We start from the raw sequence: 26,778 nt of genomic DNA, 5'->3' as shown, positions 1-26,778 counted from the left end.
TTGTCTCTGTGTCACCGTTAAAAAAGTTTATATTCCCCTCTGGTTTCTCTTCCTACTTGGGGATGCAAACTAATGTGTACTCGTGTTTTATGCAGATTCACTCACTTAGCTACAACAGCTAATACATAGAGACTGAGTAAAGTTGCCAGCATTTACACAGAAAGTCATAGCAAACCTTCCTGCACCTTCATTAAATTATTACGTATTACAGTTTGATTTTTTTTTAAATCTGTCTAGTGTACTAACATGAATTCATAACTGTAGCTGAAGGCCAGATAGAGAAAACAAAAATGTTTTCTCCCACCTATATTTATCAGTTATAACTCTATCTTCCTTAATTCAATGGAAATCCCTTACTTCCCTGCTCAATTTGCGGAGAAGAGATGGCCAAAATCAAACAACTGCATTTTAGAGTAGAAATTAAATTTCTTAGCAAAGTAAATATTGATCCACAGTCATTGCTACATCACTTGCTTCTATTTAAAAAAAATTAGAACTGCAAATTCTAGCTAGATTTGCAGCTGCCCTGATTTTTTTGAATCTGGTCTTGCATACACTGAACAGATAATTTAGAACAGTAAATGATGGTGGCTTACATATCATGTCCTTATTTGTATAAAAACAACCTTTTAAGTCAATTATCTAATGCTTTTACATTGATACCCATTAGCTCTAGCATCTCCCCTAAATACATCACTGACATGATGGGCTCTTTACAAATGCACAAAATAGGATCCTTAGTATATTCACACTCACTCATATTCACACTGCCCAGAACAAAACACCAGATATACACATGATATGACTAGACAACTCTGAACAATAAAAGCTTAGGTGACTTGAGAACAATGACCAAGTCCATGATAACATAGAATGACAAGAACTTGTCATCCACCTTGCATGTCGGAAAAGTACAATTTAAAGCCATGTGGGGAAGAGTATATTCCCATGTGTGGGTGAGGAATCAATGAACTTCTGGTTCTGATTCATCAGAAGCCACACCCAAGATGTCAGAGCAAAGTGGGAAGCCACTTTTTTGCGGGGAGGAGGGGAGGCACTGAGGTTTCAGGGTTTCCAGACATATGGAATGTGGAAGTATTTCCTACTAGGAATATAGGTGAAGTCACTTCCAGGTGAGGGACAATCTATAAACTATGTAATACATTTTTGATGGTTTTCAAGACCTACCCCCTAATGTTATATAATTTATGGAAAGCTCCCGACAAAGCCAAGCATCTATGTCCAGAACCTGCCTGAGGAGTGTTGGGCAGGCTGAGGTCCATGTTGGAATTGAGGCCATGTATGGCGTAATCATTTTCTAATGTATGCAAGAGACATCAGGGACTTGATGGTGAGATTCTAGAGTCCATGGTCTTAAAGTGTAGTCCTATCATAAAAAAGTGTCGTATTCAGTGATATTACTGATTTGCATTCCAGAGGTCCTCATTTTACAACAGAAATATATCTCCCCCCTCATACTCAGTATACATCTGACTAGCAAACTGATTTATTTCCATCTTTCACAGCATCACCAGTAATAAAGGCTTTGCTAGTCATATTAGGTCCTCAGTGACAGCTGTGCCTCCACACCAATTGTCTTCAGATTATCAACTATAAGTGTGCACAACTACTTACAGTGCATAACACTGTAATGGGATTACACTGGGGAGCAGTCGTAAGGGTGAAGTTTTCCCTTCTAAAAAGAGAACAAAGCAGTAACTTGCCCCAGAATAGAACATAGAAGGAATGTTGTCTCCCTTCTGCAGCTATCTTCTCATAGCTAGGACCCTGGATAGCGCAGACATGGAAAGAATAGGGACCCACTTAATGCTGCTTGGGTCTCCTTTGTTTTTCTTCTCTCATCTTTCACTCTGGTTTCCTATAAGGGAAAAGAAAGAGGAAGATAGGATTAAGGGGGAGCAGGGTGGCTGCTGCTTTGTGATTCAAGCATGGGGAAGGCAAAGAACTAAGATGAAGTTCTATGTCCTATGGACCATCTCTGCTTCACAGATCTTTGCTTCCTGACTGGTAGAACCATAATTCTATCTGTAATGGCTGTTGCCAGGTAGGATGGGAGACAAGGGCCATATGGCAAAAAGAAAATGATCTATGCTGTAAAAAGAGATATGTGACAAAGGAGTTTGTCTGGAATTATTATTATTATTTGAGGAGACAACTGAAAAGTACAATTTCCCTACAGGACCTGCAGTGAGGAATTTTTCAGGCTGCATAATCCTGCAGAGAACCAAGGAGCCCTCTATTACAAAGCATTACCTCCTGCTGAGCATGTCCTATATCCTGTAGGAATGCTTTGCCCTTTCCAGCTGTCTTCAGCTGTGAGCATATTTTCTAAATTACTGCTGTCTGATTCATCTGAAGTTTAGTTCAGTCAAACTATGTTTGTGATGAAATCCTCTGAACTGGATTTCTGTTTTAACCAGATTCAATTTAATTGTGTTAGGGAGCATGTAGTTTCAAGAGTAAACCAACAAAGGTATTTTAGGAGGGCCCTATAGGTAGTAAAGGACAATACTCCACATAATCTGTTTTTCCTTATGCTAGACCCTGGCACAGTTCTACCTTTTAAAACATGGGTGCAACTCCAAATTGAAGTTGGTACTCCTATTGGAGCTGCCTCTATATTCCTGAGAGCAGAATTGAGCCCACTAAGTATAATGGCCTATCTCCTTTTTTCATCACAGGAGGGAGTGGCTTATGAAAAACATTATTCACTTCTTAGTTACAGGTGCACCAATTTAGAAGGAGGGGTTTGTTAAATCTATGTTAGGAAATCTGTAGCAATGAGTTCGTTATAGGTTTCATAGACCCTTTATGATAATCTGAACACGAATGTTCAACTGTGCTTGACTTTACAATATAGCTGAGCTGTTCATTTCACAGCAAAATCTGAAAGGAACAGAGAAGGAATAAGAGATAAGAATGAAGATTCCAACAGGCTGTAGATTGCTGGCATAATTTGGTGTGAAAGGGTTGTACAGTTAATTTTGGTTTTGATGGGAGATATGAGGAAAACTATTATTAGAAAGTACTGCAAGAGATTTGTAATAATGATGGATAATGTGTACTAATATTTAATCTAACATACTATTAACATGAATTGTCACACAGATTTAAAAAATTGAGAACTAACACAAGCACTTATTTCTCAATGACAAAAAAGGAGATGGTGGTCACTACTGTATGGATTTATTCTATTATTTATTTGCATTGTAGGAGTGGCGAGAGGCTCCAATGCAGTTGGAAACCCATAGTATTAGGTGCTGTACAGACACATCAAAAGGTGATTCCCTGCTCCAAAGGTTTAAAGTCTCAAGCCCTGACCCTGCACTGAGCTTTGTGATGTGCGATTCCTGAGTCCATACCAGGGGCGGCTCTAGGCACCAGCGGGCCAAGCGCCCGCTTGGGGCGGCATCCTGGGGGAGCATTTGGCTCGGTGGGCTCTCCTCCGCCGCATGCCTGCGGCAGGTCACCGAGCCGGGAGGAGGATTCGGACGCAGTCATGCCTCATGCCGGCGCGGGTCCGTCCGGGCTCCGAGCTCCGCCGCAGGCCGCGGGCGGCGCCCGCGCAGGTCCGCTCCGGACCTGCCGCGGGCATGCGCCCAGGCATGCGGGGCCGAAATGCCGCCCAGCCAAATGCCCCCCGCCAGGATGCGGGCGCGGACGAGGGGACTGACTGGCGACTGGGGCTCCGCGCGCGGCGCAGCGCGCTGCTGTACTTTGCCTAGCCTTGAATCCCCTTTCACTCTTTGGTGCTCCACACAGGTAGAGGGTCCGTTCACATGAAGCTTATTGCAGGATTGGGGCCATAGTTTTAAAACAAGATGTCATAGGTGGAAAAAACTAGCAAACAGGGATTATGTGATAGTAGGGAAAATCATAACTAACTTTAAATAACTGTTCATGGATGAAGCTGTATGTTAATAAATACTAATTTATAATATGATTTACTTTAGACTTTCTGAAAATCTTTTCCTAATAAATCATGCTCAGTAAGTCTTAGCACAGTTACTGCTTTCAAGAGATTACCCTCATAGCAAGGGAGTTCTAGAGTTAATATTTACAATTTAAGTCATGAAATTTATTCCTTTAAAAATCTATGTAGGAGCTAGGTGCTTGGGGTGGTAGGTAGTGTAGCCAAGTGGAAAAGCCTTGGGGTTCCAGACCAGGGAGGCAAGAGTTAAAGGACAGAGTTCATAAACTGCCGGGGCTTGTTAATCCCCCTGAAACCCAGCCTGTAATATTTACAAGGACAAAGTTGTAACAGTCCCCACTGTTAGGGGAATGGGAAGCAGTCCAGGGTGGCCAGATTGGGGAAAGGTTTAGTTCTCAGGGAAAATACTAGTAACAGTAGTACTAGTTACAGATTATAGCTTGTCTAGAAAGGCTTTATCCTAAGCAAGTAGAGGAAACCTGAAGAGTCTGAGGAGGAAGTGAGCAGGTCAGGAATCCTGGGGGCTGATGGCCAGAGTGAATGTATGTAAAAGACCAGTAGTTAAGGCACTCAGCTGAGATGTGGGAAGTCTGGGTTCACATTGCTGCTGAAAATCAGGCAGAGCAGGCATTTGAACTCGATGTTTCACATCCCAGGTGAGGGGCCTAACCACTGGGCTGTAACAGGTGGGAGGTGTGTCTGTCTCTTTGCAAAAAAGTTGGCCTGGTGTAGAGGTTTAACTCCAGGCATGGGTTTGTAGCTGAGAATGCCCACCTTAGATAAGTACCTCAGACTCCCTGTGAATCTGGGCCCCGAGCTCTACTCCTTTCCTCTGCATTTCACTCCTGGTTAGTTGAGGCAGCTCCTTGGTCAAATTGCCGGCTTCTGTGAATCCCTTTCTTAGGTGACCAACTCTCCCCATGCAATGCTTGGGGATTCTGGGCTCTTAACTAGGGGCTGTGACTTCCACAAGGCAGCAGGGCACCTAAGAGTTAGGCACTGAAATTCCCTTTAGGAAACTAGTGCATAGTATGTAACAGGAATTCAGTTATATGATGGGTCCTAGGTGGCAAACCTTCAAAGGGTTGGAATGTGGGGGGAAGAGGAAAGAGTGAGTTAATAGCATTGTCCTATGAACAGTATGTCTGGTAAACAAGATTACCTATAATGAGATTATCCTTGGACAGGATAAACAATTGATGAACTCGTGAGAGTCTGAGGCAATCGTGAAACAATTGTGTTAAGAGGTGGGAAACCAAAGTAATGTGAAGCAGTTTTGGCATCAGCTGAAGAGGACTGCCAGTAAACAAGGGTCCTGTCTTACATTAAAGGACGGCTACAGTAGACAAAAGGGAGAACATTAGTAATGCATTTGGTTAGAGGCACTTGATGTGAATGGACATAACATGCATCAAAGAATTGTCTCTGCTGAGCGTTAAGTATTACATTACAGATGGACGTATTTGTGAGAAATGTATGTGATATTCCTAACAATGGTAGATTGTTTTCTGGCCTCTACCATAGCTGCTCACTCATGTTTATTAATGGAAAATACAAGAGTAGGTTGGGTTTTGCCAACGTAGTTATCCAGCTGTGAACAGCGTGAATGCAGGGCAGTGTGGTGCCCCCTTCTGTGAGTAATTTAAAATCGTATACTGACCAGCTACTGTGGACTGATGACAGCTGCTATGCCTGGCAGCCAGTGTCTCATAAAACATCTCTCTGATTAACAGCAGGTCTAGGAATGTGCAAAATAGATGGGAACAAAATACTTAATGTGGCATTAAACAACCACAGACAGAATACAATGGGCCATAGTCTGGGCTTGTGCTGTTCCGAGGATAGCTGAGATTCTTGTCCAATATAGACTAAGGGGAAACATGCTGATGTAATTAATCTGTTTTAAAAACAGGCGAGTAAGGCTAGTCAGTAAATCAGTGTTAGGAGGAAGGATAGTTTTGTGTTTAAAACATGGGAATGGTTTCTACCGTTGGCTCTGATACAGACTTCCTTGGACAAGTCACTTGGCCTTAATTTCTCCACCCTGCAAAATGAAAATGAAATGCTCCTACGCTACCTTTTGGGGTTGTTTGATGCCTAATTCATTAATGTTTGGAGAAAGCATTCCGACGTCATTGGGGCAGAGATATGGAAATGAAACGTATGGTTACCGCACTACGTTGTGTTGCAATGGTTAGGCCAAACCATAGCAGTTAAAGACAAAGGGCCTGATCTTCCACATATAAGATATGAGTAACTCCCATTGAAGTCAGTAGATATCCATTGTGCATGGGAGAACTGGACAATCAGTTTGCAGTCTTAGCGCTTATATTTGTAGATTTAAGTCATCATGACACATGGGTTAATTCTGCATCTCCCATGAGCCTGTTGTCCCTGCTACAGAATGTGGGCCACTCATAGAAGCCAGAATTACTTACTTTTTAGCAAACAGCATTTACATTCCTGCCAGTGCAGCTCTGATTTTTTTTTTCTCTTAATTTTCTGGGACAAATATCAGTATAGTTCATGGTCTTTCAGATATTCAAAATCAAAAGCCACATTAGTGTGTTTTTAAATTAAATATTAAGATTATTCTACTTTCAGTAATCTTTTAGTCTTCTTCACATGATGAACCCATTTAAATTCTGGTTTTAACACAAGGAAAAGTGTAACCTGAAAACGGTTTCATGCGACCTATATCCTTTTTTCTATTGCTTTTTACTAGTGCTAGAATTTAGCATCAGACTGGAATTATGTTGCCTGCTTAAATTTGATAAAGCTCTGCATTAAGAGGAAAAAGCCTGTACTATGCCAGAAATACTTTTCTTTTCTATTCCATTTAATAGTTTGTGATGCATTTAAAAATATATATTACAAACTGACTCAGCATGAGACTTTAAGGTAGATGTAAAGAGATATATTAGAGTGTTCACATTATTAAGAGCCTCCTGCCACATAAAAATCTACAGTATATTGCAGACTTCAGAATTAAGGAAAACACATCAAACTCCATGTGTGAAAAGAGCGAAGAAATTCATTTAGAATTTAAGGCCAGATGGGACCAGTATGATCAGTTAGTCTGACCTTATGAATAACATGGGCTACACAATTGCATCCAGTAAATCCTGCATCAAGCCCAATAACTGGTGGAAATTGTTTGCTTGAATTGCATCTGAAATACAAAGTTAGGTAAAGACCAGGTGGAATAGCTCTGTGTATTAACTTGTTACAGTGTAAATTGAGAGTTGGAGTAAGACAAGGAATATTAGTATTTGCTGTATTTCTCTTTCTCAGAAATCCCTATCACTGGTCTCTCAGTTCAGCACTTCGCTTGTTGGTTAGTTCTCATTCTCCAAATGCTATTATGTCACAGAGGGAACATTAGCCCAGAAATAATTAGTGTGGCAATTTGGCACTCACTCTCCACATTACATCTAGCAATTGCACACATCGTTGTCCATAGAAATCAGCTGGCTCATACTAAGAATTAGTTTAATAATGGAACCTGATTTCTTGCTGAGTCTATTAGCCTAGACTCTATAGTTGAGATTCCTTTCTTTTGGTGATGGAAATGCCTACTAGAAAAGGAAAGGTAAATGAAGCCTTTTCCTAGCAACAAAATGCTGTGGACTTTCCCAAGAATTATGGACTTAATATCTATTCAAGGTCTATATAGGACATGTGCTGGTTGATATTTACAGTTCAAGGAGAATGATAGCATCAAATTGATATATTTTACAAAAATACAAAAGTGTCAGACAGTAGTGAAGCCACAGTACAGTGCATCATACTCAATGTGTAGCTAAATATTAGATTTAAATCAATGGACATATTATTTTAGTTTAAAATACAGTAATGAGGTAGAGTCATGCAGGCCCATTAATCAGTTAGTAAACACCATTTGTGCTATAAGGAGCTATGTGGCATCAAAATGAGAAGCACTCTGAGTTGAGGATGCCCCCTGGTGCATAGAGTGCCTGCCACTACACCCCTTTAGAGTAGACAAATGTTAAAGTAATGGGGGGGCTGGGGGGTGAGATATAGGAGCATAGTTTGACTTCCTTTCCCTGGCTTGGGTAAGCAGTGTGCCCACACACTTTCCACTCCTCCTTGCCTGATGTGGTGAGAGGTCTACCTCCTGTTTCATGCTGCTTTAACCAGTGCCTTTATGGGGTATGCCCTCTTCGCTCTGTTTGCCAGTCTCATTCTATGGGCCTATTCATGGAAAAGCCTTCACTGCTTAGGAAACTCCAACTCGTATAGATTGCTGTAGCACGTTTCCTCAACAATACACGCCATTGTGAGCTCATTAAACCTGTTCTCTGCTCTCTGCACTGGCTTCCTATAGCATTTCAAATCAATTTCAAGGTCTCGGGCCTTATCTTCAAAGCACTCAATGGTTTGGGCTAAGGGTATCTAAAAGACCACCTAAAGCTCAGGGATAAAATTTGAGTCAATAATGCCACTGCTCTGGCACAAGAGCACTTGCTATAAGGGTAAAGCTTGTCTGTATGGGAGACAGAGCTTTCTGAGGGGGTCAGTCTGAGACTATGGAGTGAACTGCCTCAGGAACGAAGTACAATCACAAATCTCACCACCTTCTACTCTAAGGGTAGGTCTACACTTACAGATGTGCTCATGGGTATAAATAACAGTGAGGCACTGCTTAGGTGAGTAGAGTACACATGTGCCAGAATGCTAGAGTTTATACCCTACACGGATAGCTCATGCCCAAGCACTGCATCCCACATCTATTTTTAGCAGTGTAGTGGCATGCTGCTTCCCCCTGCTAAAACCTTTCACTGACCCATGTAGCTACATACTACAGTGTGGATGCAGCCTGCCTTTCGCTGCAACGTGTAGCTTAAACATGCTCTACACACCGCCACCAGTGTAGACAAGGTCTACGTGCAAGGTGTATTGCTTTGACTTTGTTAGAAAGGCAAACACATAGCAGCATGTATATGTACCAAAAAACAACAACAAACCAACCAAAACAAGACAGTTCCCTACACACCTCTGTCCTAGGGAGAGAATAGGAGAATAAACAACACCGAGAGAGGTGCTAGTCATGTTGCTTGATGCACTATGGAAGGTACTCACATATTATACAGTGATGAGTGTGGTATAAGAACCTGAAGAGACTAGAATAGGTAGGGCTCTACTGCCTCACTGCCCACTCCAGCATCCGATGGGCTGCTGCACATGAGGATTAGACAGTATCTGTCCCTAACTGAGTTTATTGGAGCAGATTCCAAGTTGAACGCTAGCCCCTTTTGAGCAACTCCAGTGTCACAAAGGGGCCAGAAAACGGCCAGATATCCCTCTGCATTGGGTAGTGCCCAGCTAGTGCACTCCCATCCCCTGCAACTTCTGGTGTAGGAGCTGTGACCATGCTCCTCCAAGCTCTAGCTGGTGACCAACCTGTAACCAGCCACTGTATTTTTAGAGCACCATCGAGACTGCTCTAAAGTGGACGGGGGCCGAGGCCAGTAGAGCCCTCACTCCAGAATCAGAGCTGCAAATGGTCCCCGTCTGTCCCACCCCTGCTCCTTTAGCCACGGCTAGTAGATGCTCAGAATCTAGTTGATTTACCAGCATTATTACAATGAATTAATAACAGGTCACATAACATTTTTGCCAGTCGCAAAGTTAATGTGTAATGCATAAGCTAGGTTTTTAAATAATTGTTAGAATTTGTTTTGAAAAAAATGGGATAAACAAATATTTCTAGAGTGTGTCATTTAGCTGGGGCCATCTATGATGTAGAGCCTTGGATTTTGAGAGCATAATTTAAGTCCTGGTAATGCTAGAATGCTCAGGCATTAGCAATAACTTGTAGATCTTAAGATGTGACAGCCCCATCTTTTGCTTTCGGTATGATGTTATCCCATACCTAGCTGTTGTAAGATGTAGCACTAGCAGGGGCGGCTCTACAAATTTGGCCGCCCCAAGCAATCATGCCCGGGAGGCGCCCCCGAGCCGCGGGAGCAGCGGAACTGCCGCGGGCATGACTGCGGAGGGTCCGCTGGTCGCGCGGCTCAGCTGGACCTCCCGCAGCTGCGGGCGGTTCGCTGCTCCGGCGGCTCCGGTTGACCTGCCGCAGTCATGCCTGCGGGAGGTCCAGCCGAGCCGCGGGACCAGCGAACCGTCCGCAGTCATGCCTGAGGCAGGTTCGGTCGTCCCGGGGCTCCGGTGGACCTCCCGCAGGCATGACTGCGGCAGGTCCACCGGCGCAGCCTGCCGCCCCCCTGGGAAAGGGCCGCCCCAGGCGGGTGCTTGCCCCGCTGGGCTCTAGAGCCGCCCCTGAGCACTAGGCCACTTTTTTGTGGGTTTAACTCATAATGTGCTATCATCACTAGGACTAGGCCTTACTTGCAATGCTTGCTATATCATTTAGATGTTTTATAGGTTCATGCTCAAGTTGCCTTTACATTAATCTTTTAACTGATCATTTAAAAAAAAGTCTTTTATGGGCTTAAAGAAGAGAAACCACCCAGCTGGCTAAATCTTCACCATGCCATCAGTTTTTGATGATGTAAAGATGGGAAGAATGCGTTGGTTTGTCATAGTTACTCCTTTTTCCCAGAAATAGTTCCCGTAAATATAATTAGCAAGTAATTTACAAGCGTGAATGTTCTCCCATTGGTGGAAATGGATACTGTGTGCATTATCTACAGGAGATGCTGCTGCACAGTGGCTCTTAAATGTACCTGTTCCCCCTAAAAAAATCAAGTTAATATCTTTGTTATTCCAGCTGGTGGGACTCTAATGGGTGGTCCAGGTAGTTTGCAAAACTGTTCAACACACCCTTCATGGAGAGTTTTCACAAAACTATCAGATCATTTGTGGGTCTGAGAAAATAAATGTTAAATATAACGGGGCATGTAACAATGGCATAATTCTGCCCAGCATGGAGCTGTAGCTGCTGTCTCAGTTTCCATTCACTGGATAGCAAATATTCCTCTGACTAGACAGGAGATTTGATGAGGCTTTTTTCTTTGGCCCATCCAGAAAGTCCTCTTCTTTCCAGGGGAAATTAGAAAAGCCAAACCCACAGAAATCTTCAGCCCTTCCTCCAGCGGTCCTTTAATTAGCTCTTCCTTAGTGGAAGAGGATTCTGCCCAACCCCCTCTCCCCCACCAGGAGGCACCGTAGGAAAGTAGGCGAGGCCTGGTATTTCTACCTTAGCTCCTGCCCTAAGGGTCTCATAAGTAAGGCAGCTGGCAGTCCTTGTAAATACTCCCTACAGTGGCTGACTTGCCTTTTACCCCTCACCGGCAGAATTCTAGTATATCTTCCTAGGGTTGTTCAAGCTCGGTGGCACCTGGTCTTAAAGGGGGCCCGCACATTTTGTCACATGGCATGTTTGAACAGGCAGGGCTACACTGCTTCTTCCTGTCACACTATCTGAATTTACCGTAAAAGCATCACGAGCAGAGAAACTATTATCTGTGTCACACAAATGGGGGTTTCTGCAGGTAACAGTGATTAAAGGAGACTTGCAATGGAAGATCCAATGTATTTGTGCTATTTGGGGCTCTTTCATGGTGTTTGAATATTTATAAAGAAGGCCTGAAGGGGTTTGGTTTGGAGAGCTAGTGAGTTTGGTGTAATCACAGAAGACAAGAGTCCAAAACCAGAGCAACTGAAACAGAAGGAAGCTTTAGTCAGATTATTGAAGGCTCAGTAGGTCAGAATCTCTGTAGTGCTGAGATTACAGCACACACGGGAGCAAACTGGTCCTAAAGCTAGGCTAGCCAGGAGGTCCCCCCCAGTGTAGTTGGAGTCTCTGGTAGTAATGTGGACCCCGTGTAGTGGTTTCCCCCTACACCTTCTGGTTGCTGAGCCAAGTGTGTCCCTGCCTCTTGAGCCCACAGGTACCTGGTACATGAATAGTAACCAGCAATGGTACATAGGTAGCTGGTACTACAAATAGTAACCAGCAAAAGAATATGTATAGCTGGGGGTCACAACTGAACGAGATCAAAAATCTGTCACACTTAACACAGCCGTCTTGTTTTTGAATATATTCAACAAGTGAGGAACTTTATAATCTACAGACCGAAATATATCCTAATGTGTCTGTTCTTTTCCTTGCTCACTGTTTAGTCACTGCTGATCTGTTTATGTGCCACTCTCCTCAGGCTTTAGGCCCACAAATAAATTGTATTACACATACAGTAATTCCAACTCTCTGCATGCGGGAAGGGAGGAAGTCTAACTGTCAATCTTCAAGGATGATGCTTGCTTGAACTGCAGTGTGATTAACATACACCTGATGCTGGTGCAGGAGGGCAGCGTATGGAGTTTGTAGTGGTACTAAGTGCTAAACATTCATTGAATGGTAGTTTATCCTAATTGTAATACTTTAGTATTGGCAGCCTTTAACTCCCACCAGATTTCTAATTCCCATAATGTTTATGGCTGCCAAATTAGGCCATCTGTAAACACTAACACTTGAGACTCTCACCAATTCCTAGTGCTAATATTTTTAAAAATAAGTTTGATCATCTGCAAGTTTGATCATCTTGCCTCCTCCTTGTACATGCTCTCTTCCATTCCGCCATACTTGCCTATGGCTTAATAACCCCCAACTACCTTGCCAAGGCAAGTGAAACTTGTGCTTGTGTCTTTTTGAAAGCATGTTTTGGCAAATGGTGTAAAGAAGTCCAACACAACCTTTTGTATTCCAAAAGGATAAAGGGGATTGACAGAGTAGCATCAGCTCACTAGTATTTCTGAATTATTCTGTTTATTCCATATAGTTCTACGGAACTAAAATGACATTTAAATGAATAATGAAAGTCGGGAGGAAACACACATGGATTGCTGCAGTGAACTCTTACAAAAGCCATCACAATTAAAAAAGGAAATGATACAGCATTCAAATGTGTAGAATTGCAAGGTGAGGTTTGCAAAAGACTTCAGTGCTGTTTTGCATTTCAACATTCTGGCTGTGCCTAGATTCACCATACACAAAAACACAGATTTAAAAAAAAAAAGTCTGCTGTGTGGGCTCCACGTTTTACTTTAAAGAGCTACGGTGACTCGCACTGCATTATTCACGACTTGTGACTGAGTCATCAGTAAGTTATAGCAGTGACTGTAATGAGTGCAAATACATTGTAGGCACCACCTTTGCAACACATGGATGGTACGGATTCCAAAGCAAAAAGTGTCTTGTACTTTGAAAGCAGCCTTTATTTTTGTAATGAAAACTAAAACTTGTACTGATGCTGTAGGTGTCATTCATTTGTGCTGAGCCTTTCAATTTCAGTGGAACAATTCTAGAGGATGTGGGATGTAAATTTTAGGTGCCTCAGAGCAGCATTTCCAGACAAATACTACTGTTATAACTGCAGCTTCAAAAGATGCTCTGTGTATATAACAGAAAAAACTAATATTCCACAGACACCAGGCTAAAAACTAAATAAAATATCCTCTCTTGTGGGTGAAGTATGTTTATTTTCACTTGGCTTTGTCTTCCACTTATAAATAATGCAGCCACTGACTCATAGTGCTGGCTCTAGACTGCAGCCTGAAAATTCCCATCCCTGTTCTGGTCTAGAGATGCTAGTGAATCTGGAAAAATGGGGCGGGGGAAATTCCCATTAATGTTTTTGTGGTAAAATTTCCACCATTTTTCCTAGAAAAAAATCAGAAATTGAGAGTGTTCAAATAGCTTTAATTATGGATTGCTCTATGGGAAAGCAAGGGCAGAGAGTGAATATGCATTTGGACCTGGAAATTGTGCAGTTTATGGTCATTCTTAATTCTTATGGAAATGAAATCCAAGGTCTTAGGCCTGCAGCTGAGAAAGCTCTGTATCCTGTGTCCATGAGGCTGACCCTTGAGGTGGATAGTTCCTGAGCAGGGGAGCACTCAAAGATGGTTAAGGTATCAGCAGAGAAGAATCAGTGGCACCGATGGATGCTCACCTGTGATCACCGGAGAAACACCTGTAGCCAAAAACTTTTCCCGCCATCAACATGGCTGTGCTCTCTGAGACCCATGTTACTGACTAGGTATGCTGCTGCATTCTGATTGCAACATATTCAGGGTAGCTGTTTTCAAGCCAAAGTATTTTGCACTGCAATACTCTAGCCTGGAGGTAATGGAAGTACATATGACAAGGCCACCCAGATTGGCCAGGGTATAGTTTACTAGTTGGTCACAAGAGGCAGAATGCGTACGTTATGACCAATGCTATGTGAGAATCTAATGCCAGTGAGAAGTTTAGAGAACCACTAGACTGCAGACTTTGAGGACTTCAAAAGATGCCCCATAAGGACATTCTTTACTGATGAAGATATCATAATGGCAGCAAGCTCTTGAAAGCATTCCCTTTTGTTGTGAGCACTAATCCTATTTCATTTGGAGCTAATTTCAGGCTACACAGCCTCGTGTATCTGCTGCTCTAGGCCATGCAGTGGGATAGAAGGATAATGGCAGTGTTCACATATGCATAAAGAATTAATAATGTTGAGTATCTTTTCCATGTTGGTGCTATTTGAACCCACAGAGAGAGAATTTCACTCAGTGGCAGCATGTAAATATTGAATAGGACTTGAGAGAGCACTGGTCCTTGTGATACTCCACAAATAAAGGCTCTTCTGCCAAGAACTGTGGGTGTGGTCCTCCAGAAAGTATTCAGCCCACATCAGTTTCCCTGACAATCCCCCCCCCACACACACTTCTGCAGGAGGACCGCAATATCCAGTGAGTTTCCACAGTGAACTGCAATGACCCATTTTAAGGGTATGGGTACAGATGTGTCCTTTTTATCCAGGGATCACAGGAGAAGGTCCATTAGTACTACTGACACTGTTTCTCCTTCACAACCTGGCTTGAAGCCTAATAGAGAAAGCTCGATATGATATTTGCTGTGGACAAATGTACTTGGAGATGGCTCTTCACTAGTTGCTCAATGAACTTGCTTAGAAATAGGGGTTTGAAATGTGTAACTCTATAAGGAAAGTATAACAGATTAATACATGTAAGCCTGTTTGTTTGCTGAAGATTCCTTTCAGAAATGTTCCGCCACTGTTTAAATGATAAGGCCCTGATTCTTTTCCTGTTGAAATTCTATAATATAATCACTTTATTTCTGTTTGTACTCAAATCTGGCTAATTGAGTGCATATATAAAAACAATAACAGTTTCCCCCCCCCCCTTTATGAATATATCACCAATTTTATTTTGTTAACTGAATAATTGAAATTTTAATTGTCCCTCTAGAAATGATTTTTTTTCACATACAGTGATAGCCACTAGAACATTGGAATAGGAAATAATAACTGCTATAGCTCTGATACCAGTGCATACTAATGGCTGGTAAATTTTGAGTACTAAATAGAGAAATGCTACAGTATTACTGATACTGTAATGTGGTAAGTGTTGGTAAATGCTGATATTTTAATGCCACCCACTTTCTTCGTAAGGCCTCAAATCCATATTATAGATAATCAGGCTAAAGCCAGACATCTGAGCACAGAAACACATCTTGTCAAGTTTAGCGACTCAGCAGCACGTACGCTATCATAACCTGAAGGTTACACTTTTCATTCATTACAAAAAGACAGCTGTAACCCACAATGGAATAAGGTATTCAAATACTTATGTAACATTGGCGATAAAATGGCAGTAGTACTATAAACATTTGGATTGCAGTGTACCACTCAAATCTTAGGGCTGACAGGAAAATAGTTAACAAGCTTTGGAATTCCTGACACATTAGGGATGCATACTTTCTTTAGATAGCTAGTTAATAGCTGTAAACTAGGCAATAGCTTACATCATGCATTAAATTACTTGTGACTGAAACAATTAGAAAATCCAAACAATTAGTGAGATATTGCATGTGGTAGCCTTACTGCAAACTGACAAAAGCTCTTCCTGAGCTCCTCGTTCCTTGGATTTGGTGAAACGCTGCCCTCTGGTGCAGAAAAGGGAAGCAACTCCAAGAATATCGTATTCTGGCAGAATGATACAATTTGTCAGCTAATGCAATTTTGGGGCCTGATCCTGCACAGTCCCATGGACTTTGATGAGGCTACTTTACCTCTAATGTCCCTGTTTACTATTTTTAATGGGAAATATGATTTAGTTAGTTATTTTAAACAGCCTCACACACAAGGCTCAAACCCAAGACCTCAGTTGCTCAAGAACTGGCTTTGCATTATGTGTGTAAAGTGCCTAGCACAAGGCATGCTCAATCCTTGACTGGGATATGTAGTTACTGTCTCAGTGCAAATAACTACATACATAATAATTAATAGCTGTAAAGGCATTTGGAAGCAACATGCCAGAATGAATAGGCAAATCCTTTCTTTCTGCATATAGTTAAAAGTACATTAAAATACAACTATGACATCATTCTTACAGATCCATTTTGTTAAATGAATTAGGTTTAGAAACCATTGATATCAAGCAAGAAATAAGTGCAAAAGGTGAAAAGAAATAGTACTTAATACTGACATACTCATTACATATTCAAAGTGCTGGATGCAGTATTTTACCGCCATTTTACAGACTGGCAAAAGGAACCATTGATATTAAGAGTCTGATTTTTAGAACGGCAACATGAAAATGACTTGCTCTTATTTGTTGACTGCGTCTAAAGTGAATGATTACTATTTAATTAGTATTTTTACAATGCTGAGTAGCTAGGACAAAAGCCAGAACAGACTAGGTCTGTCACCCTGTATAGTGATTACAACTTTGTACGAAAAAAGTAACATTTAGGTTTAGCTCACATTTGGGGACTTATGAGTTCTTTATTAATCACTACAGAACAGATCCTCAGCTGGTGTTAATTGTCATAGTTCCAATGGATCTGGCCCTGAAGCCACAAGCCTACCATCGCTCGACTAGAAATCACAGTTTACTGTTTCAAAAGGCCAGAAAATAGCATTTTGCAATATTAAAAGTAAATTAGTCCTGTTTTACTAAGTGGCTGGCAGGATGCCTTCACTATATATTGAACAACACAAGGCAGTGAGAGCATTCGGCACTGGTGCTTTTCCTATACATGACGAGTGTTTGTGTTGAGGTTCTTGTACCAGTGGTTGAAATGCGATCCTTCACCCTTCCAGCTTCATTATTATGAACATTCACCTGCTGAGTCTCTGGACATTTCTTACACAATGCAGTGCCTGAGAGGAATCTGTTAAAATGTAATTCAAGTAGAGACCCCAGCATAAGTGAACGATACAGATTTGACCAGTGCTTGTAGATTATATAATTTATACATTCACTCAAACAGAAATGAACAAACAGTCCTATAGCAGCCAATACCCTAGTGTGCTGTTACTTATAAGATTTGCCATTTTAATGAAAGGACCTATACCTTTGACGTTAATTAACTCATTTTGCAAATATACATCTACTCTGTTTGCAGTAAAACTTCAGTTTCATATTACTAACTTTAGTGCTAGTTTAGCAAAAACAAATTCTAATGCAATTATAATGGTCATGGGCATGACATTGGCAATAAAGAGAAATTTCAGATAAAATTCTTCCTATGTATCTTGCACTGAAAGATGTTTTGGAAGAACAACAAAACAATGGCTCAGCTCCTGCACTGCACCGGGTATCTGCTACCTGCAAAGCAGCCCGAAAGTCAGCATATCCAGTTTCAGAAGGATCCCCCCCTCTGTTCTGGGAGGGATCTGCTGGTGGCGTAGAGCTAGCAGGTTCATGTGCCACCACTTTTTTGTTGTTCCTGTGTTGTGTATTTGGGGAGGAGTGGGATGTGATTAGAAGAGTCTCTTATGTCTAGCTGATCCTTAGCTCCCATAGCAGTCTCTTGGGCCCATTCAGTGCTAGTGTAACTTAGAACAGTCTTTAAGGTGCTCAGACTTACACTGAAGGTACTGCAAAGAAGAGCATGAAGACACGTTTGCTTCTCCCTTCTGAGGTGTGCTGTGAGCACGCCCATCAGAACTAAGGATCAATAGCGCCGCCCCCCACAAGTGTACCAGTATAAATGGAACTTTGTGAGGAGAGATGATAAATGTAAATGTGCAATGAACTCCCACACTGCATAGTGTGGGGGGTCCTTTCTGCTGACAAGTGGACTTTTTCAAATTAACATTTCCTTGCAATGGGCCATTTGCTCTAATTCACCATCACAAACTATGGGCACAACTGGGAGCACATTAATACTAATATAGTGTGTAGCACGGCACCTGTTTTTAAAACTATGGCTTAGCAACATTTTGGGTAACATACATTGATGAGGGAACCATTAACATTTACAATAGAACACATCTTGTCAATCTTAGCACAAAGGGCTGATCAGAAACAAGTGCTTTTCATTATTATATGAGGGTAAATGACTGTTTTCCTGCTTTCAGAGGTTACTGGTTCTGAAGTCTGTTTTTCTACTCAGGGGACACTTAACAGAAGCCAGCCAATGAAACCAAGGTAAATTTAATTATAAAATATATAGCTTTTTTAAAAAACAAACAAACCCCACAACCTTTTGAAGCACTGAGAAAATATTTGGGGCTAGGGAGAGAAAGGACACAAACTGTGTTGAAGCCTGAATGTGGATTATCCAGGAGTGTAGAAATGAATAAATTTGTTTTATTCTATTATATTAATGAAATGGTTAATTTGGTTGCCATAGCAACAAAGAACAGCCATGATAAAAAGCTAAAGGTCTATACATAATGCCTGATACAAGGTCTCTCTAATTCTAAAGCTGATTTTCTTAGCTACAATAGAAGTGATATGTGTTTTCAATATCATCTTAAGCTTGCACATCAAATCCTCTAGCTAATCCAATAAATAGACCAGTAGTATAAAATGGCATATATGTCTGTACATAGTAAACCTTATGAAAGAGGTTTACCTGTGCACAATCTTAAGAAAGGATCTGGAGAGTAGAAAGAGGGGCTCTTTAAAAAAGGGGAAAATAAAATAAAGGAAAAAAGAGACTTCTGAATGTGAAGGTAAATCAGAAAATATGCTACAATAGGAATGTGCTGCAATTATCAAATGCACTATTGCATATCAAATCACTGGAAAGATAGCTGAGATATTTATTAAGAAATAATTGAATTAAAAACCTTATAAGGTGGCTCACATTGACAAAGGTAAGACTTTATTTTCTTTTCACTTATATTTTGCAAACACCAGGTCGCAGACACAATTGTTAAGAAAACTGCCAAATGCTAAAAAAATGGGAGTACCATATTTTATGATTAAAAACTGGAAGAAAATGTTTTCAGAAAATCATTTTTGTTTTCATTTGTCTCCAGACACAAAAAGAAACCTCCCTGTTTCTTCAGCAATATTTATGTGTGGTGGTGAAAGGGAGTTGCTACTAATTCTTGCTTGAGATCCAGATATCCATTAAGGGAAAATAGTGATTTCTACATCTCTCCATTTATTTGGACTGCCTAGGCTAGGTTCTGTGGGGTGCTTAGGAAGGAAGTAAATGGGATTTGAGGGTGGTCAGCACTGAGCCCTCCGCTCACGATGCAAATATAGATCAAAATGGAAGACCAGTTATATTCCTGGCACTTACCCCTTCTTCAGCTATAATAAGATTTGTCAAACTTGGAATCAGCCTAAATTTTCATAAAACAAAAGAGAATATTACTCTCCTTTGAAAGAAACTGCAGCTGTTGACTCCAATCACAGAAATCAGACATATAAAATTCTGTACCTAGCACCCACATAATCAAAGTGGATGATTTTATCTTCAGGCTATCTAATTTGCATGATAATGTCAGCTCATTTCCTGTGAAACATTAACTTTCAGCGATTGGATATTATGTCTTCAGTTACCGGGCCTAAACCTGCCTCCAATAAGTGCAAGTAAGACCTATGATTACAAGTAGTCTCAAGAATAGAAGGGTGAGGAAAATGTTCTTTAGGCTGATGATGAGTTCTAGTTGTTCATGTGTAAATCTGATAGGCAATTACAGGTGTGGGTCATCCAAAGGAGAAATTTGTCATTGCCTGCTTATTTCTAGAGTGAAAAGTAAGAATAGATCTCTCAGGTTTTAAGGAGGAATTCTGAGGATTAGTTTTAACAATATCAACTTTAATGTCATTGAAAACAAAAATACTTTGTTTAAACAGATTACAAAACAATGGCTGCTGCTGCCTGTTATAAACATGCATTTGAAAAGCATAAAATTACATTGCTTATGGCCCCAATCCCCAGGCTGTGATTGAGGATTACATGGCACTTCACAAGTAGGGTATGGCACAGTGGTGGATATTTGCTTCCCTCATACTGGTGTTGCTGTGTGCCAGTCTAATCCCCTGGTACAAGTAAAGCAGCCAAAGGGGAGTCCTAACCGATCTCAGCTTCCTGTGGCCCCCCAAGGGACCATTATAGCAGCCATAATACATGGGAACCCCATCCATGGTCCTTTGCCTTCAGTCATGGGGTTGAGCTAGAAGAAGCTGTTATGCTGAATCTACCCTATATTGGAGCTTGCAGTGTTGTGCTGACTAGAGCTATTTTTTCAGTTCCGCAGTGACACACACAGCCCCAGTGAAGCCAAAGGTTTGTTAGTGTTTTTGCGAGATCCATCTTACCGAAATTAGGTTTTCCAACTGCAATGCTAGAGGATCTCCTCTTCACATCCAGGGGTAAGTCTAAATTGTTTGATTCCTATTTACCAACTAGGGTATATAGAATCCTTTTGCAAATAATTACTAACTTTACAATGAAAAGAAGAATGTATTTTGACACAATACCTTTATTTTGCTTAACTTTAGATTTAACTAGAATCCTCTGTATTCATCATTTTTATTTTGTTTAGGGACCATATCCCTAAGGAAGTAATCTGCTTTCACTTGCTGAGGAAAAACTGCAACTTTATTGCACTGCAAAAACTGTAAATTTTTCTCCAGTGTCACAAAAAAAAGTTAACCCAGCAGAATTAGGACTCCAAATGGTGTTTCTATGATCAAGCAAAGATAGCATGGAAATTTGAGAGAACTTGCATATAAACCAGAGGATAGATTTATTAATAACTTTTCTCAAAGGACTAATGTACAGTATACAAATTCTTCAGAAAAAAGAGAAAATGGTAACAGTGAAGACAAAGCAACCCAGATGGCCCATAAGCAGACTAATTATATGAAAGACCCAGCAGCAACTCGAAAGTTACCAATCCAGCTGCCTAGAGAGTGTGCCAGGTTGCCAGATGTGAAAATCTTCCACAGTTCATCAATGAAACACAGTAGCATGGTGAAGAAAACTGCTGCCAATAAAATAAATATTTTATCTAAAAAGACTATTTTATATGTGGAAAAATATAAAATATTAACAAATTATCCAGCCCCCATGTTACAGTACATAAAAATGAAGCAGAAAGATTTAACATATAGAATAGTTTGGCATTCTAATTAGCTATCTAATTTGCATCTGAAGAAGTGGGTATTCACCCACGAAAGCTCATGCTGCAGAACGTCTGTTAGTCTATAAGGTGCCACAGGATTCTTTGTTGCTTTTACAGATCCAGACTAACACGGCTACCCCTCTGATAATTAGCTATGTTTGTCACTATATTTATATATCCTGCTACATACTGTAGGCGTAATCTTGGGCTGCATTAGGCCAGATCTTTTTTGCTGCAACCACAGGGATGTACAGATGGGAAAAGTGGTGTCAAGCCTACTACCTGGTTACAGCGTGTAAACAGTCCTATTCTCTGGAAAAAATTATGTCGAAGTGGGTATTCACCCACGAAAGCTCATGCTCCAATACATCTGTTAGTCTTAAAGGTGCCACAGGACTCTCTGTTGCGTAGTGCAGCAGTAATTCCAAAAGGGTCATGCTGTTTGTTCCCCTTCCACACAGCTTTATGGAGGAAAGGGAACATAAACAAGACTTCATCTGATAAGTCTTTACAGCTACACAGTACATAGCAGTATACGTGTACATTAATCTCATCAATAGAGTCCAAACATGATCTCCGTGCACAAAAGTCTGTTTTTAATTTTGTTGACAGATCAAACTATTTAATTTACAAACATGAACAATTTTGTCTCTAAATGCCATTTAATTCTTCAGAAATATGTTTTGTCAAGCCTATACCTTTGCTCATCATAGTGAGGCCAAAACCAAACTGCCCATATAGTGTGTTAGCAGGGCAAAGCTTTTTCCGATGAACATGCATGAGTGAATTGGGATTCACACAGGCAGATTTGGCAGCTATACTACGGAGTTCTTGGACTGCAATGCATACATTAAACTTGGAGCTCTCTCTCCAGTCAGGAATATGATGTGACTAAGAATGTGTTAGTAGAGCAGACTGGGATGAACTATGGTATTTCTAGTATAATATACGTTGTCAGGTATGGGTTACACTATTTTATAAGGATTACTTGTCTTGGTGTTAGTCAAGAATATGACACATATTTCCTTAAACATGCAAATAAATTATTGAACTATAGGCACTCACTTTGTACCCTAACACTGTTGAAAATTCACATGCCTGACTACAGTATTTGCAATGTAAGTCAGAGTCTGTTTTGTTTCTCTGGCTCATTAAACAAGGCCAAATGCAAAGTCCCGTAAGGTGAAGGACTTTGTCCTTTGGCATGACTTTGTTAGACAGCTTGCCAAATCTCACCTCATCCTGATGACGCAAAGGACAGTCGGCAAGAAACTTAGGAGCGCCTTGTGGAGTCCTCTCTATGGATTCCTACAATGTGATTTACCATTGTTTGTCAAAGTTAGAAAGTATTAGTTAATAAATGCAGTTGGAAACAAAAATATTACCTCAGATTGTGGGTATAACAAGAGGGGAAAAAACCCTCTGAACTGCATCACTGTTCTTACCCGCCCCAGTAAATGAATTCTATTTTTGACTGTTAGATGCATCATTTCTTCATGAGGTATGGGTTTTACGCCTCCAAAGTTTACTTGATAGCTGCTCAGGTACACAGGTATATCAATTAGCCTACCCTGCCTAATGATGTATTGTAGCAAAAGTCTGGATTTTGGCTGCTACATATATGATAATGTTTTTGCTAGAATGCCATCTACTGCTGTATATGCTTATGATACTTTTGGCAGGTCTCTTATGGTGCTATATATTGATGACAAGCCATATTTACCAAGTGTGACAGTCTCCAGTAGAGTAGTGAAGTCAGGAATGGCATCTTCTGTCTGTGTGTTCCATTCTATGCATCCAAAGAAGTGAGCTGTAGCCCACGAAAGCTTATGCTGAAATAAATTTGTTAGTCTCTAAGGTGCCACAAGTACTCCTGTTCTTTTTGCGGATACAGACTAACACCGCTGCTACTCTGAAAGAAATGGATGTATAGTATATGGCATGGTACAGTGAGCAAGTGTAGCACCCCAGAGCAGAATTACATAACATGACAAAGATGGCTGTGTGCTTTCTGACATTCCATAGAAAAGTTAAAGCGCATCAATATGGCCTGGAATAACATGTCCACCATTTCATACAGCTACTAACCATGGTCATAAGATGATAGCTGCTGAGAGCTGAAGGGCTTTCACCATGGGAACAGAGGTATGGATAAGATATTATTATGGGATATAGAGGCCCAAGGCCTCCAACAAAATCCCATGGAAATATTTGCTAAGCAACACAAACATTTGTTACCATCTCAGTGTGCAAACAGTGAAAGGAGAGAGCAAGAGAAAGCTTTTAGTTGAGTCACTAAAGTCCATAATTGCCAAAGGGTCACATCAAGTAAGAGTGAGCTGTCAAATAGACCATGCTAGAGATACTTTCTACAGGATAAATGACCCATTAAAAAAAGTTAGACAGGCAAAATGTGTATGTGGGAGGAGGTGGAGTCAGAGGGTGGAAAAGAAGGATGAGGATAAAGGAGGAGAGAGATTTTTCAGAGGGATGAGGAGCATGTAACATGGCACCCTAAACAATTAATGAGCATGCAGATGTAACTTAACTCATTAATCGTGGAGTGAATTTTAGGATCATGAAAGCCCATCTAACAGCAAACTTAAAATGCCACGTACAAGAAAACCTGTTTAGTAAATGAATATACACAAAAAAACCAAGTTGATTAATGCTATTTATTTATAATTAGGCATACATATGTAAACAGAAGAACAGAAAATTCTGAAATGTGTATAATCAAAGGTTATGAATTTTCCTGATCACATAATTAACTGAACAGATACATTATTATTATGAAACAAATGGCTTTATATTCAGATATGGGTAAAGAAAATATCAATACATTTGTATGAGACAGCTCCTAGTGAGAATGAAAAATAGCTAAGGCTCTTTAGCAATCCTGGCAAATCTATATTTTGTTTGGGCTGTAACATGACTGTAGCCAAACATAACCATTCAGGATGAATGAGGGGTGGGGAGAGAGACTAACCCAGTACATGTACCATAGAAGCTACATCTATCTACACTATGAGCTAGGGGTGTGATTCCCAGCTCGCATACACGTACTCGCGCTAGCATGAGTATAAATAGCCGTGTAGCCACCGTAGCACAGACAGTGGAGGCACAGCTCGTGCTAGCTTGATGGGAACTAGCACAAATGTGTTTACTTGAGCTGGAAATTACACCCCTAACTCATAGTGTAGACGTAGCCATAGAGAGACACAGAGAGGTAACATATTCCATTCCCACGTAATGAAATCTTTGAACTATAGTTGCTGAAGCATTAATTGGTATAATTAAAAAGTTACTTACTTAGAATATGTCTATGCAGAAAAAAAGGTGCTAATAATCAAAACCTGGCGTAACACCTGGATTTTGTAATAACACAGTTTAAACCATTTTAAGAAGTGTGCTGTGATTGTTCAACAGAGGAAATTTTAATCTAGACACCAATTCAAGTCAAAAATGTGAAGAGTGCAATATAGGTCAATGGTTAGCAAATGTATTTTTAGAAGAGTCTAATGTAAGGTTGAATTGAGAAAGCATTAAGAAAATACTATATTGTACACTGTAGCAGTTGAAAGTGATTAATCCAGATTGGAAATGCGATTTTAAAGCTCCTTTCACTTCTTTTCATAGACAAATAGCATCCCACATTGCTTTGTTTGCATAGTATGTAGCTAATTACAATTTCAAAGAAACTTTTTAGAAATTCAATGTAATGTTTAATTACAAAAATGTCTCCTTGGAAACAGTTTCCTTGTATGTTGAACTGTAGTCAGTTTAAAAATGCTCACTTAATTATGTTTAAAACTAGAAACTCTAAAGATTAAACATCAAATACAGAAATTTGCAAAAGAAAAAGTTGCCCTTTACATAATGGACAACTGACAGCTAATAACTGACTAACTGTTGCTCCTTTGAAATCTAAGAAAATAGTCTGCCTTAAAATAATCACTGGAGAAAATAGCCATAATTATAAGGACTATCAACACTATGTATTTTAATACAGTTAAAATTTCAAGTACTAATTGGAAAGCAAATTTACCGCATCAAGGAAATGTAAAGTTCACACTAACTGCTGGACTGATCACCTCAACACATTGGGTTCACAGCTAAGGGCAGGCCTCTCTTTGGTTCATAAGGTGTTGTCCTGGCAACCATTCTGATGCAGTCAATAATAGGGCAGACACTGAGACAGAGATTGCATCCTGTACAACTGTCAGTAACAGTGGGCAGGTGGGTTTCTGGATCAAACTGTATAGCCTGCAACAAGAAATAAATAGTATTGATGTCACTCATGGAAAAGGTCAAAAATAGCCCCATTTTAGTATCTGCATTTTATGCATTACAGTATTCTGTACTTCAAGACGTGTGTGTGTGATACTGCACTGCAGCTATAGCAACAGTTTAAATTCTAGGGGGAAAAACATTTTCAAATTAGAACTATAGGGCCAATTTACTCCCTGCTGAAAGCCCTGCATCGTAAATTGAGTTACCCAAAGGATGAATATGGCCCACAAAGTTTAAACTTCCATTAAGATATTTTTCCTTCACGGGAGGAAAATCTTTCATGACACAGCAATTCACCAGGTTTACTGGTACAGAAGAGATATCCAGACCAGTCCTGTATGGATTCTACATGAGACAGACTGCAAATACCATCATGCTGGTTTTTTTTTTTTTTACTTTTATTCTCTGCAAGATGCAAACAACCTAATTTAATAAAATCTAGCAAGGAATGGCACACACTTTGCCACTTGTGATTCAGTTTATTGGCAAGCCTTAGAAAGCTAAAAGGGACATCTAGAGTGAGAGCAGACAGGATTTAATTTCTGACGTTTCCAAGGACTGTGCCCTCATTAATGATTAGCATGAAAAAGATTTTTAATATGAAGTCATAATTGTAGCTTCAATAAGACATCTATAAAATACCAGTTTAAAAAACAAAATCAGACTAACTTCAAACTCTTCATTGATTAAGGAACAAACACAGTAAAAAAGAAACAAACAAACTGTTGGTTATGTAAATCAGAGCAGGAAGTTCTGTACAGGCCGAGAGCTAAAGTGGAAAATTCAAGGAATTCTGTGTTAAGTTTCCCCTGCAACTTTCATTCTGCCCTTGCAATGTATTAACGGTAAGATCTTCTGATGTAGGATCACTGGGGCTCTTGGTGTGGCCTTTTCCTACCCTATGGTAAGAGTATTAATCATAGGAGACTTATGAGCATGAGACTGATACAGGCACTCGTCTTCATGCCCTGGGAGTAGGTACATTGACGTCAATTAAATTACTGATACTGTGTAAAGTGAAATGCATGCAGGTATTTCCAATATTGGGAACTCGGTGAGCTTCTCCTCAACTACTTGCAGGGTAGGCTTTGGGGGAAAGGGAGTGTTTGTTTCCTTCTGAAATCACAGGCAGTGTTTTTAGAAGAGGTTCTACAGTCTGTT

At 40.5% G+C, this 26,778-nt stretch overlaps 1 protein-coding gene and 1 long non-coding RNA gene across 9 annotated transcripts in view; one reads left to right on the top strand and one right to left on the bottom strand.

Annotated features, from left to right (window-relative positions):
* Window positions 1-21,170, top strand: part of LOC120370090 — a 29,699-nt gene extending 8,529 nt beyond the window's left edge. For 2 of the 3 annotated variants that reach the window (XR_005583614.1, XR_005583613.1), the window contains 3 exons: window positions 18,313-18,382; window positions 20,447-20,569; window positions 20,743-21,170. This is a non-coding gene — a long non-coding RNA (uncharacterized LOC120370090). The remainder of the gene's footprint in view (window positions 1-18,312; window positions 18,383-20,446; window positions 20,570-20,742) is intronic. The other variant, XR_005583616.1, reaches the window with a different exon arrangement.
* Window positions 1,571-26,778, bottom strand: part of DPYD (dihydropyrimidine dehydrogenase) — a 638,604-nt gene continuing 613,396 nt past the window's right edge. For 5 of the 6 annotated variants that reach the window (XM_039484204.1, XM_039484209.1, XM_039484207.1 and 2 more), the window contains one exon: window positions 24,746-25,590. In XM_039484204.1, coding sequence (XP_039340138.1) covers window positions 25,420-25,590 — 171 coding nt within the window. In that variant the 3' untranslated portion in view covers window positions 24,746-25,419. Of the gene's footprint in view, window positions 1,880-24,745; window positions 25,591-26,778 lie in introns of those variants that run through there. The other variant, XM_039484205.1, reaches the window with a different exon arrangement.

This window comes from Mauremys reevesii, linkage group 8 (genome assembly GCF_016161935.1).
Source record: "Mauremys reevesii isolate NIE-2019 linkage group 8, ASM1616193v1, whole genome shotgun sequence".
Taxonomy (NCBI): Eukaryota; Metazoa; Chordata; order Testudines; family Geoemydidae; genus Mauremys; species Mauremys reevesii.
The sequence above is the reverse complement of the archived record's forward strand: the minus strand, read 5'-3'. Positions and strand labels throughout refer to the sequence as shown.